Below are 16755 nucleotides of genomic sequence, written 5' to 3'. Positions count from 1 at the left end.
AGAGAGGTTAGGCTGGCTATTCTCAAGGGGCGGGGGGCAGTTGCGGGGGTGCAATGAAGGCAGGGCTCTCCCACAGGTTGCCCCGGGCCCTCCCCCGCCTCCTACTACCTTTCCAGCCAGGTAGAGCATGTGGGTGTCAGCATCATAGAAGGGGAACAGGAGGCCAGAGAGCCCATCAATTTCCTCTTCGATCAGGGGCATGGACAGGTCCTCCTGAGGGAGAGGAGCTAGTCTCAGCCTCTCTCTGCAGGCAGGGTGGCATGCCCCTCCCCAAATCCCAGCAAGGCCTCTTAGGACGGCAACTACTTTATGTTAAGACCTCCCCTAGATGTTAAAAAGCCCGTCCTATGGGTGGTGGCAAGACTGACTTTGTTGTCACGAAAAGCAGCCAGGGGCAGCGGAAAGGGTCGTACAAACAGGAGGCAAGGGACTTGTTCTCATTGTGCCCAAACGTGCTACTTGCTATGTGTCCCCAGGTAAGTCTCTTGATCTCTCTGGAGCTCAGCCCCCACTCTGGAAAAAGAGGGTGAACATCTTGCAGGTGTGGCCGACATTGTCCCTTGAAGCCTCTGTACCCAAGCTCGGCCTCTCTCTGTCTGATTTCTCCGCTGGGAATGCTATGAGAAGCTGGTGTGCGGGCCCAGGCTCCTGACTTTCTGAGGAAGTGACCTCTGAGGCAATGACGCTTCCTTTAGCCCAAACCCAGCAGGTCTCCCCGTGGCTGACCTGGTCCCAGAGGGCAATCTGTCTTGTGTTCCACCTGGAGACCCCTGTCGTGAGAAGCCGCTTCATGTTCCCCAGGAATACCACCCGGTTCACTCTGTGGTTTTTGCAGTTGGCCTCCTAGTAGGAACAGAGGGAAGTGGTGAGCCAGGGTCCTCAACATGTGGGTTCTGCAGTGGGATGAATAGTGGCACTGAAAAGATACACTCATGTTCTCAGCCCTGGCCCCTGCAATTGTTTCCTTATTTGGAAAAGGGTCCTGGCAGATGTGGTTAAGCTAAGGATTTGGAGATGAGATTACCCTGGATTATCCAGGTGGATCCTGGGTTCCATCATGAGGGTCCTTGTGGGAGAGAGGTAAGATTACACAGACACACAGGGGAGAAGGTGTGTGACCCTGGAGGCGGAGACTGGAGTGATGTGGCCACCAGCCACGGGAGCCAGCAACCTCCAGAAGAGGCAAGGAATGGGTTTTCTCCTAGAGCATCTTTAGGGAGTACAGCCCTGCTGCCACCTCGATGTGGGACATCTGGCCTCTGGAACGGTGAGAGAATACACTTCTGTTGTTTTCAGCCACCTAGTTTGTGGGCATTTGTTACAGCAGCCACGGGACACTGTCCTAAGCGCTGTGCAGCAATGGCTCCACAGATGCCTTGGTGGAGGGGAGCCAACCTCCACCAAGTCCAGTTGGGGGCTACACCACTCCAGGAGCTCTCACCAGGGGCATTGCTTTTCATCCTCGTAACAATATCTATCGGAAGAAATCATTATCCCCATTTTGAGGGTGAGGAAACCGAGGCTCAGAAGGACAAGAGACTCATGCCGATCACTGCTCCACAACTCGCCTCATCAGGGAGTGCCTCCTTAACTGAGTTGTCTTGGGCCTCCTTTCCTGCCCACTGGCTCGTGACACTTGATTTCCTCCTAACACACAACAAACAGTCCTCGGCATCAGGTAAGTTGGCAGCAGGTCAGAAAAGAGACTAATGGGGCAGTGCACATATTCTGGCTGGCGTCACTCACTCTGAACTCTAGTTCTAGCTCTGCCAAAAAAAGTGTAGCCCAAGAGAAGACCTTCACGTTCCCTGGGCTCATGGCCCCGCGTGTGAATTGGAGGTGGGGGTTCTCTGTTCATAAACATCCTTTCTGTTTGTCATGGGCTCTGGGTTTGAATCCCAGCTCCTCCTGGAACCATGAGATTCAAGTCTCCCAACTTTGCTAAGGTTCAGTGTGCTCATATATACAATGAGAGGAGTAACAGTGCTCAGCTGAGAGGGTTGTCCTGAGGATTAAATGAGACGATGTGCAGAGCCCCGGGCACAGTGCAGGCCACACAGTGAGCTCTTAGCAGATGTCAGTTAGCACTAATTATGCGAAGCAACTGTCATTATTCTTATTTGTAGTGGTACAGGTTGAGTAGCCCTTATCTGAAATGCTTGGGACCAGAAGTGTTTCAGATTTTGGATTGTTTCAGATGTCAGAATATTCGCATTACACCTACTAGCTGAGCTCCCTACATCCCCAAATCCAAAATCTGAAATGTTCCAACGAGCATTTCCTTCGGGTGTTATGTCAGTGCTGAAAAAGTTTTGGATTTGGAGCCTTCTGGATTTTGGATTTTTGGATTTAGGATGCTCAACCTACAGTAGTAGATAACTTTCTGGTCTTGTAATATTGGACTACTCCAAGGTAAACAAACCCAGATCAAGCATCAATCCCTCCTTGTGTAGAAGGCAGACCTCAGATACCATCCATATTTTCCATTCCATCTCTCTCCATGACCAGCACACAGCAGGTGCCCAAAAAATGGTAATTGCTTTTACTTCCAAATGGCACCTAACCCCTTCCTCAAACGCAAGACCCAGGAGATTCAAAGACCAAAAGTGGAGCTAAGTTCACCATCAACCTTGGCACCCTGAGCCATTTCCCCCAGGCTCATCCTATTGGGTGGCTGGGCAGTGAGTCCAGTATCTCCTCCTCCTGTGTCTATGATGGACTTGGTTAACACCTGGGGATATATGCACTGAAGGGTGTCACCAGCTCAGCCCCCAAAGCAAGCCAGAAGAATCCTGTCTGGAGGTAGAGGGTGCAGTGGGGACAGGAAAGGTCCCTCCCCACCCAGAACAAGGCAGGGTTCCTATGAGCTGAGAAGGGTCCAGGAGAGCCAAAGTTGTTCAACAGAGGTGCAGTGAGATGCACTGGAGAAGAGGGCTGACACAGCCTTTTTTTTTTTCCAGGCCTGCTGAAAGCTGAGCCCCAGCCCTCAATACCTTCCCCTTCAACCTCAAAACATGTAGGGTTCCACCTGCAGAACACGGCCAGAGCGGGGCTCGATCACGCGCAGCTTCTTGTCCTTGCACGTGGTGGTGAGCAGGCTACCGTCGGTGTTGAAGGACATGCAGAGGATCACGTCCGTGTGGCAGTCGATCATCTTCACCGGCTCGCCCACGTCCAGGTTCCAGATGAGGACCTGCAATGGCAGACGCGCGGGAGGCAGGGCCAGTGGCTGCTAGGGTCCTGGGGTGTTCCTCCCAAGTCCACACTGGACTGCCCTGGGAGAAGCACCCCATGCAGGGCCTGGGGTGTGCTGGGATGCAGGAGGGGTTGTTGAGTTCTATATGGAAAGGCTGATACATCCCTGGCACACAAATCCATCAATATCCTTGGTCAGATCCCAGCACCAGCCTGGGCTCAGTTTATGGAAGAGCAAGAAGGATACATGTTCCTTGTCAGGTACCATGTGGCAGCTCACCTTTTTTGAGGATGTGCCTGGGGCTAGGGGCTGAGGCTCCACTTTTTTCCCTCCAGCAGCTTTGGTTACCCCTTTTGCCACCTCTTGGTTAAGAAGTGGCCAGGCAAAGGGTGTGGGCATGGAAGGGGCATTCTCCTCCAGTCCATCAACCACCAGAGAAGGCAGAAAAGATGCCTCCAGCCTCTGTGGACCCCAGGAATGACGGGGTGCACAGGAGATGCTCAGTTGCGTATAGTGAATGAATGAATGAAGGAGCAAATGAACAGATGAGGCAATATTGGTTGCTTAGGAACCAACAGTGCTTGCCACGGGCACCCAAAAGGCCCCTTTCTCTTCCCCAATTCTTCTCCACCCAGCTGCCTGCCCACTGCATACCTTGTAGTCGTAGCCAGCGCTGAACAGGATGTTGTTGGTGGTGGGGTGCCACTCGACCAGCCCCACACGCCGGCTGTGCCCGTGCAGCTCCAGGAGCGCCTCTGTCATATTTCGCTTCAGCCCGCCCTCGGGGATCTCCCAGATCCGCACCTGCAGAGGGGGATGAGGGTCCAGGCTGGGTGGACATGGCCAAGAGGGCCCTTGATGAGAGATGCCCCTTCCCTCGGACACCAGGCTTTCAGAGATCTGCCTGATGAGGCACCTCCTGGCTTGCGGCGATGGGCAAAGCCCGACTGAGGCCTACTGGGAGATCTCAGGGTGTGGCTAGAGAGGAAAGAGAGACCATCTCTGCCTGTGGGAGGTTTTTCTCTGGGAAGTCTCTGCAGACCTAAGAACTGTTATTACTGGCATGTTGCTACTGCTGTGGCCTAGCCCGACTAAGAAGAACATGCATGAGCCTCTTTTAGCAAGTGTGTTAAAAAGCCTATCCTTGCTTCACATGCCACATCCTTCTAGGAGACTCTGCCTTCCTGCTACCCTGCTCAGACCCACTTTGGCTGTCTGAACCACATGGCCTTATCCCCCATTCTGTCCCCTATGCAGGATGGACCCCTGGGCAGAGGGAACTGCATCTGGGAGGCTGAGAGGCCCCAGGTCTCTCCTGAGAGATGGTGGACTGGGAGGCAGAGATTGATCAGATGTGGGGCCTGAGCTGAAAGGATGGGCAAAGCCTGGATAGAGCTATTTTCAGTCTTGTGGATACTGATAAAGAAGCAGAAAAAGATGGTCTGCAGAGAGGAGGATGGGACATGCAGAGAGAAGCAGAGAGGAGACCATGTGGCCCCAGAGAGGGAGAGACTGAGCAGTTTCTCTGCAATCTTGGAATCAACCCCCTAATTATTTACATCAGCCCTGGTGGGCTTCTGTCAGTCAAACCAAACCTCCTCTGCACACCTTCAACTATTTCATCAATAAGGTGGGCGAGGAGTCGGGGGAACATCCCTGCCCTGCTACACCTACTGGTAGAATAAAAAGACACAATGGTATAACAGTTTATAAACTGTAAAGTGCTCTAAAGGCCTAAGGAATTATCATTGTTATTATTATCATTAATATTATTCATTAGAGTCTAATTGGTTGAAGAGGAAAGAGCACATGTGACTATAATTTAGGACACCTTAAAAAAAAAAGAATCTTTCAGCCTGAGCAACACAGCGAAACCGTGTCTCTACGAAAGAAACAAAAATTAGCCGGGTGTGGTGGTGCATGGCTATAGTCCCAGTTACTCGGGAGGCTGAGATGGGAGGATCCCTTGAGGCTGGGGGCGGAGGTTACAATGTGCTGAGATCCACTGCACTCCTGCCCGGGCAACACAGCAAGACCCTGTCTCAAAAAAAAAAAACAAAACAAAACAAAACAACAACAACAAAAAAACAATAAAACAAAAAAAAATCCTTTTGAAAATCTGAACTCCACCCTTGCTAGGAAGAAGAAAAACAGGAAAACAGCCTTGAGATATCATTTGTAATCTGCTAAAATAGCCAACCAAAAAAATAAAAAGAGCCAGTGTTGGCAAGGTAATGCTGGAAGTTATAGATTGAATGGATGTTGGTAGTATTATAAATCAGAGTAACTCTTTTGGAAGCAATTTGGCAATCTTTAGTAGGAGCCATAAAGACATTTATATTATACTCTTTGACCCAGTAACTTCACTCTTAAAATACAATATAAGCAAAAATCTCCATGCATGAAGATGTCCACTGCAACATCATTTACATGGAAAATGTAGAAGCACTGTAAATGATCAACATTAAAGGAACAATTTAATACATTATATCAATATGTAATACTAGTCAATTGATTACAATTCCAAAGGCTATGAATAAACGCAGAAAGCATGTTAAAGAAAGCCAGAGCCACGTGAGGTGGCTCACGCCTGCAATCCCAGCACTTTGGGAGGCCAAGGCAGGAGGATCACTTGAGCCCAGGAGTTCAAGACCAGACTGGGCAACATAGTGAGACCCTGCCTCTACAAAAAATTGAAAACATCAGCCAGGTGTTGTAGCATGCATCTGTAGTCCCAGCTATTCAGGAGGCTCAGGTGGGAGGATCACTTAAGCCCAGGAGTTCAAGGCTGCAGTGAGCTATGAACGTACCACTGCACTCTAGCCTGGGCAACAGAGTGAGACTCTGTCACAGAAAAATAAAAAAAAAGGAAGAAAGCCAAAGGCAGACCAGAGGTCCTGGGAGCAAGGCTAGGAACTGGGGTGCCCCTCAGGGCATTCTTTGGACAAATTTTCTTTCTTGGTGCCTCCTCAGACTATAAGAATGAGCATTTCCCTCACGTGTGTTCCCCCACAGAGCCAGCTCCTGTGCCTGTCGACTGGGAGGTTTCAGGGTAAGAAAGGCAAATTCTGTCAAGGGTTTGGGGTCACCCTGGGGTGCACCATTCTCAGTTTCAGTAAATCCATTTCAAAAGCCCACTTGAGAAAAAGTTTATAATTTGGGGAGAGTTTGAAATATTTTCCCATCTCCATTGTCATCCCCTTTGGTGGCTCCAAACCTCGAGTAAAGTCCAACACTCCCACGCAGTCCTGTGAGATGGTGGAAGGGGGGAATGCGGGGAGGGGAGTGATGTATAGGGGGCCCGGAATACCCCAGTGTTCTTTCCTCAACAGCCCCTGCACGAGGGCGTTCAGGGATGAAGACTGGTCTGGAAGTGGCTGAGAGGGTGCAGGGGGAGCAAGCTGCTGAGTACATAACTCAGTAGTCACCAACAAAACACATTCCTTCTGTCCCCAGATGTACTGAAGAAAGGTGACCCTGAAGCTGGGAGACTAATGCTTGGGCTAGACACCCACCTATGACAGACATAGACACGTAGACACACACACTTCTTTCTTTTTACCCAGAAGGGATACTATTACACATGTTCTCTTTCAACTTGCTCTTCTCACATAACAGAGAGTGGCATCTTTCCACACCACTCCATGAATATCTACCTTATCTTTTGAAGTGGCCAGAGAGGCATCTGTTGTATGACCATTCCATGATGAATTTAATCGACCTCTATTAATTGACATTTAAGTTCTGTTCACTTTTTTTTCATGATTACAATTCATTCTATGACGAACACGCTCGAAATACAAGTTTGTGCATTAGTGTGGATATTCTTGTAGGAAAATGGCTAGAAGTGTTTCATATTTTTTATAGTTACTGTAAAATTGTCCCCAAAAACTGTCCTAGTTTTTAACCCACAGAGTCTGAGACTGCTTCATTATGCCTCTAAAACTATACCTTTAAAAAACTGGATTTTTACCCATCTGATAGGTCAAAAATGCCACCTGGTGTTTGGATTTGTGTTCCTTCTGTTCTTAGAAATACCGAGGACAGGCGTGGTGGCTCACGTCTGTAATCCTAGCACTTTAAGAAGCCTAGGCGGTAGCTGGGTGTGGTGGCTCACGCCTGTAATTCCAGCTACTCAGGAGGCTGAGGCAGGAGAAATCGCTGGAACCTGGGAGGTGGAGGTTGCAGTGAGCCGAGATTGTGCCACTGCACTCCAGCCTGGGCGACAGAGTGAGACTCTGTCTCAAAATAAGAAGCCTAGGCCGGAGGATTGCTTGAGCCCAGGAGTTCAAGACCAACCTGGGCAACATAGTGAGACTACTATCTCTACAAAAAAGGAAAAAATTAGCTGGATGTGGTGGCATATGCCTGTAGTCCCAGGCACTGGGAAGGCTAAGGCAGGAAGATCGCCTGAGCCCAGGAAGACGAGGCTGCAGTGAGCTATGATCACGCCGCTACACTTTAGCATGGGTGACAGAGTGAGACCCTGTCTCGAAAAAGAGAAAAAGAAAAAAAATACCAGGCATCTTTTCTCATGTCTATTGGCTACCCTTGTTTGCACTTGAGTAGGAAGCTCTGAAGCTTTCAAACTCAAAGGGATGAGATGTCTGGGGGCAGAGGATTCTGTCTAGGGACGTCTCACACTGTATCTTGGTACATAAGCATTGACTGAGGCAGAATAGTTGCCCCTGGCCATCAAGAAAGATCTTTGAAACCAAAAGTTGAGGCTCATTAACTCCGCTAACACCTCCCAAGGGCCTCCTAAGAGCCAGTGGGGTGTGGTGTTGAACTTGCCCATGCCTGCTCTTGAGCAGCACTGAGTGGTGCAGGCAGACGGAGAGGCTGTGGGGGCGCAGAGCTGTTCAGAAAGCTTGAACCCAGCTGTTAGGGGCACCGGGGTGGGAGGGTCTGGGAAAGCAGTGTTGGGAGAGAGGATGTTGAACTAAGTTTGAAAAGACAGGTTGGGATGTTGGAAGGCGTAAGGAGGCAGAAAAATGCCCAGCGTGTGTGGGGTCAGGCGCAGCAGGTAGGGAAACTGCAGGGGGGTCAGCCATGCTCGTAGCAGGCTGGCTGGTGGCAGAGGAGGCCAGAGGTCATGTGTGTCATATCTCGTCACTGAGGCTCGAAGAAGCTCTGCTTGGGCCCAGAGTCTCAGAAAAAAACTCTTTCCCAGGACACCCTAATTCCTGAGCAACCCAGTAACTGAGGTATCTCTGGGTTAAACCTATGTCGGGGTAAGGTAGAGTCACCTGGGGGGCTGTGGAGTGAGCCCCAGCCAAGGCTCCAATCTTATTTACTATCTGGGTGACTTTGAACAAGCCAGTTAACCCGTCTTGAGGCTCAGGCTCCTCATCCAGAAAATAGAGACTGTACTTGTTAGAGGTGTGTGGGTTCAACTAAACTGGGTGCAGAGCTCTTGGAAGCATGAAGCCTTCTAGATACACGAGCTGATATGCTGGGGTGACAGCTCTGCCTAGGAGCCTAGGGGCTAAGCCCAGGGGATGGGCGATGGGGGTAGCTGTGTCTGTGCCCAGGCTCCGGCCCCTTGACTGGATTCAAGTCTCATGGAATGAAGGGCTATGGATGGAAACCAAGAGAGCTGTTTTCACCAAGAACTGTTGGATGTAGGGTCTCAGGCAGGGCTTGGGGGACTCAGATGAATAAATATCCCACAGAGAGGGAGACAGGTGCCTTGCTTTATCCCCATTTGATACCAGCCACTTCCCTCCCTGGGTCCTGGTTTTCTCATCTGCACATTTACTTTATTATTTATTTATTTATTTATTTTGAGATGGAGTTTCACTCTTTCGCCCAGGCTGGAGTGAAGTGGTGTGATCTCAGCTCACTGAAACCTCCGTCCCCTGGATTCAAGCATTTTTCTTGCCTCAGACTCCCAAGTAACTGGGATTATAGGTGCCCACCACCACGCCCAGCTAATTTTTGTATTTTTAGTAGAGATGATATTTCACCATGTTGGCCAGGCTGGTCTCGAACTCCTGACCTCAAGTGATCCACGGCACCCGACCTTCATCTGCACATTTAGATAGTATTAGTTAATCTTCCAAACTTTCTGCTTTGACATCATTGAATACATTACTGGGAGAAGGAGACTGGCTCTGCTTGACCCACGGCTACAGCAAACAGTAGCACCACATGCTACAGAGCTCAGAGGAGGAGCTGGAGTTCACAGTGGGCCTGAGTAGCTGGGAAAGGAATTCCAATCCCTTAGTATTCAAGGGTTTTGTTGAAAACAAAGAGTGGATAAGGCATGGGAGGAGCCCTGCGGATCTGCTCAGAGGTTGCTCTGGGAGGTTACTTCAATTCAACAGGAAACTCAGTAGCATTTGCCAAACTGGATTTCTGGAAGGAAAGGGTGGGGAGAAGTGGCAAAACCACTCTCTCCAGCAAGCCAGCCTTGCTGGGGACTGTCCCCTTCACAGGTCCCTGGGTCAGAGCCTTGTTTAACTCAGTGATATTCAGCCCAACAGAACATACCCGGGTCCTCTCTGTGCCAAATAGATTAGATATGGGGGAACGGTTCTTAGTCTCAAGTAGCTGTCAGTCCTGCTGGGGAGACAGCAGACACTGCAGACAAGGCAAAGGCAAGGCAGCTGATAAGCACAGTTAATAAAGCTACAAAACCAACTGTCCCTGCACATGGGAAAGGGAGCAGCTGGCCAATAAGCAAGAAGCTTTGTGGTCTGACAGCTCCGTTAGAATCCAGGCTCTGACTTTATTGGCTGTGAGATTTTCCCCAAGTTTCTTAGCCTCTCTGAACATCTGTCTTCACACCTATAAGGATAATTATACCCATACAGCAGAGCTGCTATAAATACTAAGTAAAGACAAAATGTATACACTACCAAGCAGATGACCAAAGAATAACACTTAAGGATGCTTACTTAATATTAATTAAGGATCATACCCAAGTTTTATAGTGGTTAAACTTTAGATGTAATTGAGTTATAGTTTTCTTTTCTTTTTCAGACAGGGTCTTGCTCTCTCACCCAGGCTGGAGTGCAGTGGTGCAATTTCAGCTCACTGCAACCTCCACCTCCCAGGATCAGGCCATCCTTCCACCTTAGCCTCCTAAGTAGCTGAAACTACAGATGCGCACCACCATGACCAGCTAATATTTGTGTTTGTGTGTGTGTGTGTGTGGAGACAGGGTTTTGCCACGTTGCCCAGGTTGGTCTCGAACTCCTAAGCACAAGCGATCTGCCCATCTTGGCCTCGCAAAGCACTGGGATTACAGGCATGAGCCACTGAGCCCGGCCAAGTTATATTTTTCATGTGCACTTTGTTGTCCCCTGTATAGTCAATACATACGTTATGAAGTATGTCTCCATTTTATGGAATGCAGCATAAACTTCATCTTTAAAATGCTTACATGATTCTGGAGGTGTCTGGTTGGATGTCTGCTTTCTGACATGTTGAGGGTCATGACTGCTCGTGACTTAGGGCTAGGACTGTTAGTCCCTCTGATGACACTGTTCCTAAGGGGCAGGTTACTCCATTTAAGGGATCTGCTGCTTATTACACACTACAGCAAGCAGACAGGACCCAATGTCTGTATATGTGCTACAGAAGTTCACAGGAGGAGCTGGAGTTCACCATGGGCCTAAGCAGCTAGGAGAAGATCTGATATCTAACCCCTTAGTAGTTACTTCAAAAAACAAACAAATCTGTTTTGGGGTAGTGTGGGGAGTGACAGGACAGTATAAGATATGGTTTCTGGGCTGGGTGCAGTGGCTCACACCTGTAATCCCAGCACTTTGGGAGGCCCAGGCGGGCAGTTCACTTGAGGTCAGGAGATCAAGACCAGCCTGGCCAACATGGTGAAACCCTGTCTTCACTAAAAATACAAAAATTAGCTGGGGCGTGGTGGTGTGTGCCTGTAATCCCAGCTACTCAGGAGGCTGAGGCAGGAGAATCACTTGAACCAGGGAGTTGGAGGTTGCAGTGAGCTGAGATTGCGCCACTGCATGCCAGCCTGGTGACAGAGCAAGACTCCGTCTCAAAAAAAAAAAAAAAAAAAAAAAAAAAAGATATAGTTTCTGGGTTGGGCGCAGTGGCTCACTCCTGCAATCCCAGAACTTTGGGATGCAAGGTGAGTGGATCACTTGAGTCCAGGAGTTCGAGACCAGCCTGGCCAACATGGTGAAACCCCGTCTCTACTAAAAACACAGAAATGAGCTGGGAGTGGTGGCATGGGCTTATAGTCCCAGCTACCTGGGAGGCTGAGGCATGAGAATCACTTGAACTCAGGAGGCGGAGGTTGCAGTGAGCCGAGATAGTGTCACAGCACTCCAGCCTGGGTGCCAAAGTGAGACTCTGTCTCAAAAAAAAAAAAAAAAAAGATATGGTTTCTGCCCTCAAGAAGCCTCCAATTTAGCTGTATACAATACACAATCATTGGCTCCAAGATTTCCATCTAACCAATCCACAGAGATGATGCCTGGGTCCAAGAGCACAGTAACTGTGATGTCTCCCGCAGTGAAGAGAAAACTGAAGGTGTTTGCTTAGGGGCCAGGAGGCTCCTGGAGCTCTCTCCTCCCCGTTTCTTGTCAATCATTCTGTTCATTCTAAAAACTGAGTTTATCATCATTCATCTAAACAAGAGGTAGAATCTCAAAGTCTCCCTTGATTCATCTTCTGAGCACCAGACTCACTGTTTCCCAATATGGGAAACAAATCCCACCAAACCCAGGGACGTAGGAGGGGCGAACTGAGGACCCAGAAGGAAACATTGTTGAGCATCTACTGCTGCGAGTCCTGGGAGGGTGCTGCTAGAGGATGCATGAAGTGGTCGTTGTGGTGCTGGATGCACGAAAGGACACTGCCGCCTATTATTATTACGACTCTACTAATGACTGACCTTGCACAGATAAGGAGACGAGGCCCACGGAGGTGAGGAAACTTGCCCAGGTGTCACAGCTGGGAAAGGAGGAGCTGGGGTTCAAACACAGAGCCGGAATCAGGCAGACTACCCTCCTCCTCTCTTCCACAGTCTGCCCGTGCCTGTACCTGATTTTTCCTTCTTCCCTGGGCTGAACCCAACCCCCTGAGGAGGACATGATCTATCCTTCCGCTTATCATGTTGGCCAGGCTGGTCTCAAGCTGCTGACCTCAGGCGATCCACCCACCTCAGCCTCCCAAGGTGTTGGGATTACAGGCATGAGCCGCAGTGCCCGGCCTGGGCAAGTTATTCGAACTCTTGGGCCCTCACTTAAGGAAAAGAAAGTAACAGTTAATGTCTATGGAGTTCTTAGGGGACACAAAACACTTTTATATTCATCTAGTTCTCAGAGCCCGAGATGATCCCTGTTTTAGGGTAGTAGGCAACTGGTACTCAGAGAAGTAAAGAAGCTAGTCCTAGATCACAGAGCCTGGAAGTGGCAGAGCCAGGATTTGAACCTAGGCCTAGGGACTTCTGAGCCTGGCTGCTTAGCTATGGAGCCATACTGCTGCTTTCTCTGTGGCTGCTAAATCATTGGTGAAGACTCAGCTCACTGGCCCCTCAGAGCTACCTTCCTTCTACCTCTACGAAAGTGCATCACTCCCTTCCAGCTCCAAGAAGTATTGGTTCGGGAGCTCGGGAGGCGGGGGTGTGCGGGAGGCAGGGTGGTGGGTGGCTTCCAGCAGGGCTGACATCCTGTCCATCCCGCCCCCAGCTCCTCAGGGAGGGGCATCATATACAGGGTGAGGAGAGCAGACACAGGATGGAGGAGCCTAAATAAAAGGCAAAGGAAAGATGTGGAGCTTGGCCCACCGGCAAGAGGCACCTGCCTCTTCTCCCTCCTCCTTGTCTCCTGGGATCATTCTCTCCCTTTCCTTGAGATGACAGAAACCTCTCTCTTTCTGCGGCTGCTGGCCCCCGGAGAAGGGCTGGGAGCACGAGGCTTGGAAACCGATAGCGCCCTTCCCTGCCGCCTGCCAGCCGCCCTCCCTAGCTGCGGCAGAAGCTATAAAAAGCATAGCCTTCAACAATAGGTGACATCACCCAGCAGCGGAAAGAACTGGATTCTGCCAGATGCCAGGGAGAGTTATGGCCCCCAGCCCGCCCTCGGGCCCGAAGCCCCTGGGGAAGGGCCTGGGTATGTTCTGCTGGATCCCTGGAGGGATGGAGGCTAGACTCCAGAGGACCTCCTCCTGCTCAGGGAGGGGAAATGGATCCTGGGGAACGGGGATTGATTTCACTGGAGGTTGCAGGACTGGGGGATATGGGGAAGGAGCTGGGGAAATCAGGGCTCGTGAAATTCCACCAGGGTCCTCTGAATGTTCTGAGAGACAAGTAGAGGGACGTGGCGGGCTGGGGGTGAAATGGGCAGGCACTACCAGGGGAGCTGGTCCAGACTTGCTGTGAAGAGCTTCCCTCTGGGCCCCTGTGGGCTGGCACCGTCCCCAGTCCTGTATGTAGCACAGTGCCTGGCACACACAGCCGCTTTGCTGACTGACCTCCCAACCCTGGGTCTGAATGTCGTGTCTGGTGTGCAGCAAGTTGACCATTCCAGCTGGAATGAGTGGAGGGAGGGTGCCTAGGTGGCCTGTGCCTCAGGTGCTTTGATAGAGGTAGGGAGGCCGTGGGAGGGGCCCTGGCAGCAGTGCTGACCTCCTGTCCACCCCCTGGAAGCTGCAAACTCCATTTCCTTTACGCCCCACCCGCTCCCAGGCTGCAGCGGGGGCTGCCTCTCCTGTGCTTTCCCCCAGCATCCAGGTTGGGCCCTGAGGAGAGCAGACGCTGTGATGTCAATGTTGAGTGTGGATGAATATGAACTGTCAGCCCAGTCCACCATGGCCCTGAGACTCAGCTTCCTCCTTTGTAGAACCAGGGCCACCGGTGAGAGGCTGAGAGTGCAGACTGGGAGTCAGGGGACCTTCCTAGGACACAGGCTGTCTGTGTGACCTTGGGCAAGGCACCTCCCTCAGGGTCTCAGAGTGCCTCCTCCAGGAGAGACTGGGATCCAGCCTCAGGGACCTGTTGGTTTCAATGCCAAGAACCCTAGCCCCGAGGTGGGGAGGGGTGGACACCTGGGCAAGATGGGGTTCAGGGCTGTACTTCTAGGGCAGCTGGCCTGGCAGCCGGAGCGAGAGCTTAGTTCCTCTCTGATCCAGAGACTTAATCTCCTTGTCTCTGGATCAGCAGCCCAGGCCAGCCCCTCCCTTCCTGTGCTCTGAGCCCATGTCCCTTCCCTTCACTCCTCCAGCCACACCCCTCCGCTATTCCCCTCTCTCCACTGATTCACCTGTATCCAGCTAGCTCAGGCCCCATGTCCTCCATAAAGCTGTCTGTGACCCCCTCCATCCACACAGGTCCCCTTCCCTGGTTCCGTGGAGCGTGTAGTGTCTCCCATGCACCACACTCGGTAGGGTCCACTGATGCTCAGATGGCTTGAGAAGCACAGGTCTCACTGCAAAGTTGGGCTGCTCACCCTGCATCCTAAGCCTTCTCTCCTTGGGCCCAACTGCCCTTCGCAGCCTCTCTTCCTGCCCGCTCCTCTCACTGACCACCACGCCAGGGCTCCAGCCACACCAGATGACTCTCCCTTTTCTAGGTGCACTGTATATGCATTCTCTCCAGGCCAAGCACACTGGATACACTGGGTCTCTTCCTGGGACTCCTTCTCTAACCCTTTTTCTGTCTGTCAATGTCCTGCTTCTCCAAAGTCCAGCTAACTACCTCTTCTCCTCTCTGTACCTTGCTCAAAACTAATCCTGTGTGCATGGCCCTTTGTTTGACCTTGGGGGATGCAATGACCTCATTCTGCACCACCTTTTGGTGGGTGGGGTGGGTCCTGCCCTTCTGCCCCTCTGCCCCTCTGCTAGGGGTGTTTCCAGAGCAGGAGTGAGATGAGCAGGCATCGACGAAGGGACAGGCATACTACGGGGCACAGGCTAACCTTCATCCTAATCACAATAGCCAAAGGGAGGTATCTTACTGTTTCAGAGACGAGCAAAGGCGAGGCTCAGAGAGGCCAAGTAACACTCCCTTGGCCACCCAGATGGTAAATGGTGAAGCTGAGATTCCAGCCCAGGTCTACCAGATCCCATGGTTGAGCTCTTTGGACCCCAGCAGCCAGGGTGGTGTGAGGCATACCGTGCTCTCTCAGTCAGTGTGTGCAAAACTGAAGAGAGTCTCTTGGCTCATGTGGCCAGGGAAGCAGCCTTAGGTTTTTCTTGGACACAAATCATGGATGTCTTGTTTACAAGCTGGGGTCCTGGAGCATGAGGCACATATCAGGTTAAATAAGATGCCAAGCTAGGACTGGGCAGATGCTTCTCACCCTGAGCCAGGCAGGAGAAATTGAGACCTGAGGAGGAACCTGGGTGGCCAGTGATTTCAGGAGCGCTGGTCTACTTTGTCCCCCCTACATCAAGATGGGCACTGCTCATCTCTTATCCTAGCTGGGTCTCTGGGTAAGACAGGAGCCGCTGGGAGACGGCATTGGCTGTCTGTGGCAAGGAAGCTTGGCAGAGCGTGGGCTCTGCAGCGAGTGGGCCAGGTAAAATCCCTGCTCCTCTACTTCCTGGCTCGTGACCTACCTACCAATCCTCAGTTTGGGGGTGGCAATGCCTGTCTCACAGAGTGGCTCTAAGGGCTAAATGTATGTGAAAGGCCCAGCCCAGAGTGGGTAGAGGAGCAGTCCTGAGTTCCAGGGGCGTCTACTACCTGCTGACTGGTGACACCAGCTGGGGTCAGCCCTTCCCGTAACTCTCCCGGCACCTCAGCAGGCAGGGACGGAGCCAGCTGTGGTCACTGCATTCCTTCTTGGGCTCCCTGAACCCCGGAGAGAAGGATGGACAGCACCTCCACCTGCCCTCTCTCCCACTGAGCCCAGGTCTCTTGTGCTGGCCATTGGGTTCTCCAGCCTCCACCAACTCATCTGCCTCCTTCCCAGCCCAGGAAGCAACTGGTGAACTCTCTGCGTCCCCCAGCTCCAGCATCTGTGCCCTTCCTTCTGCAGCCCTGGCCTGCCTATGTCCTGACCTCTGACCACAGTCCCTAATTTGGTTTTGGGGCTGCTGAAGACTGATAGACCGTCTTCACTACAGGCTCTTGCTCTCTCTGCTCCCAAGGGCCCTGCCTTCATTGCTGCCACTCTCAGGAGTCCTCTGTGATGGACTCTGGGCTGGTCAAGCACACTCCATCCTTCCAGTCACTTCCTCACCACTCTCCGATGTACTAGGTACTGTGTCAGCTGATCTCACCCCCAGCATGTGAACTGATGGAGGCTATTTACTGTGAATCTCTCTTTCTTTGGATAGCTGATTAGATGGACTATATTAATTTACTCGTTCATTTATCGTCCATTCATCTACCTGCCCACTTGTCATACAGTCATCTACTTACTTATCCATTATTTCATTCATTCATCTATCCATCATCCATCTACTCGTTCATCTCTCTATCCATCAGTGTAGTCATCCATCCAACAATCCATCCATCCATCCATCCATCCATCCAACAACCCATCCATCTATCTATCCATCCAACCATCCATCCATCTAACAATCCATCCATCCATCCATCCATCCATCCATCCATCCATCCATCCATC

At 51.2% G+C, this 16755-nt stretch overlaps 1 protein-coding gene across 6 annotated transcripts in view; it reads right to left on the bottom strand.

Moving 5' to 3' along the window:
* CORO2B (coronin 2B) overlaps positions 1–16755 on the bottom strand; it is a 216252-nt gene that overhangs the window by 13110 nt on the left and 186387 nt on the right. For all 6 annotated transcript variants that reach the window (XM_023220661.1, XM_023220658.1, XM_023220660.1 and 3 more), the window contains 4 exons: positions 3851–4000; positions 3029–3193; positions 727–843; positions 109–213 (listed from right to left, as the gene is read on the bottom strand). In XM_023220661.1, coding sequence (XP_023076429.1) covers positions 109–213; positions 727–843; positions 3029–3193; positions 3851–4000 — 537 coding nt within the window. The remainder of the gene's footprint in view (positions 1–108; positions 214–726; positions 844–3028; positions 3194–3850; positions 4001–16755) is intronic.

Source organism: Piliocolobus tephrosceles, chromosome 6 (assembly GCF_002776525.5).
Source record: "Piliocolobus tephrosceles isolate RC106 chromosome 6, ASM277652v3, whole genome shotgun sequence".
Taxonomy (NCBI): Eukaryota; Metazoa; Chordata; class Mammalia; order Primates; family Cercopithecidae; genus Piliocolobus; species Piliocolobus tephrosceles.
This window is presented reverse-complemented; position numbering and strand designations above follow the sequence as displayed.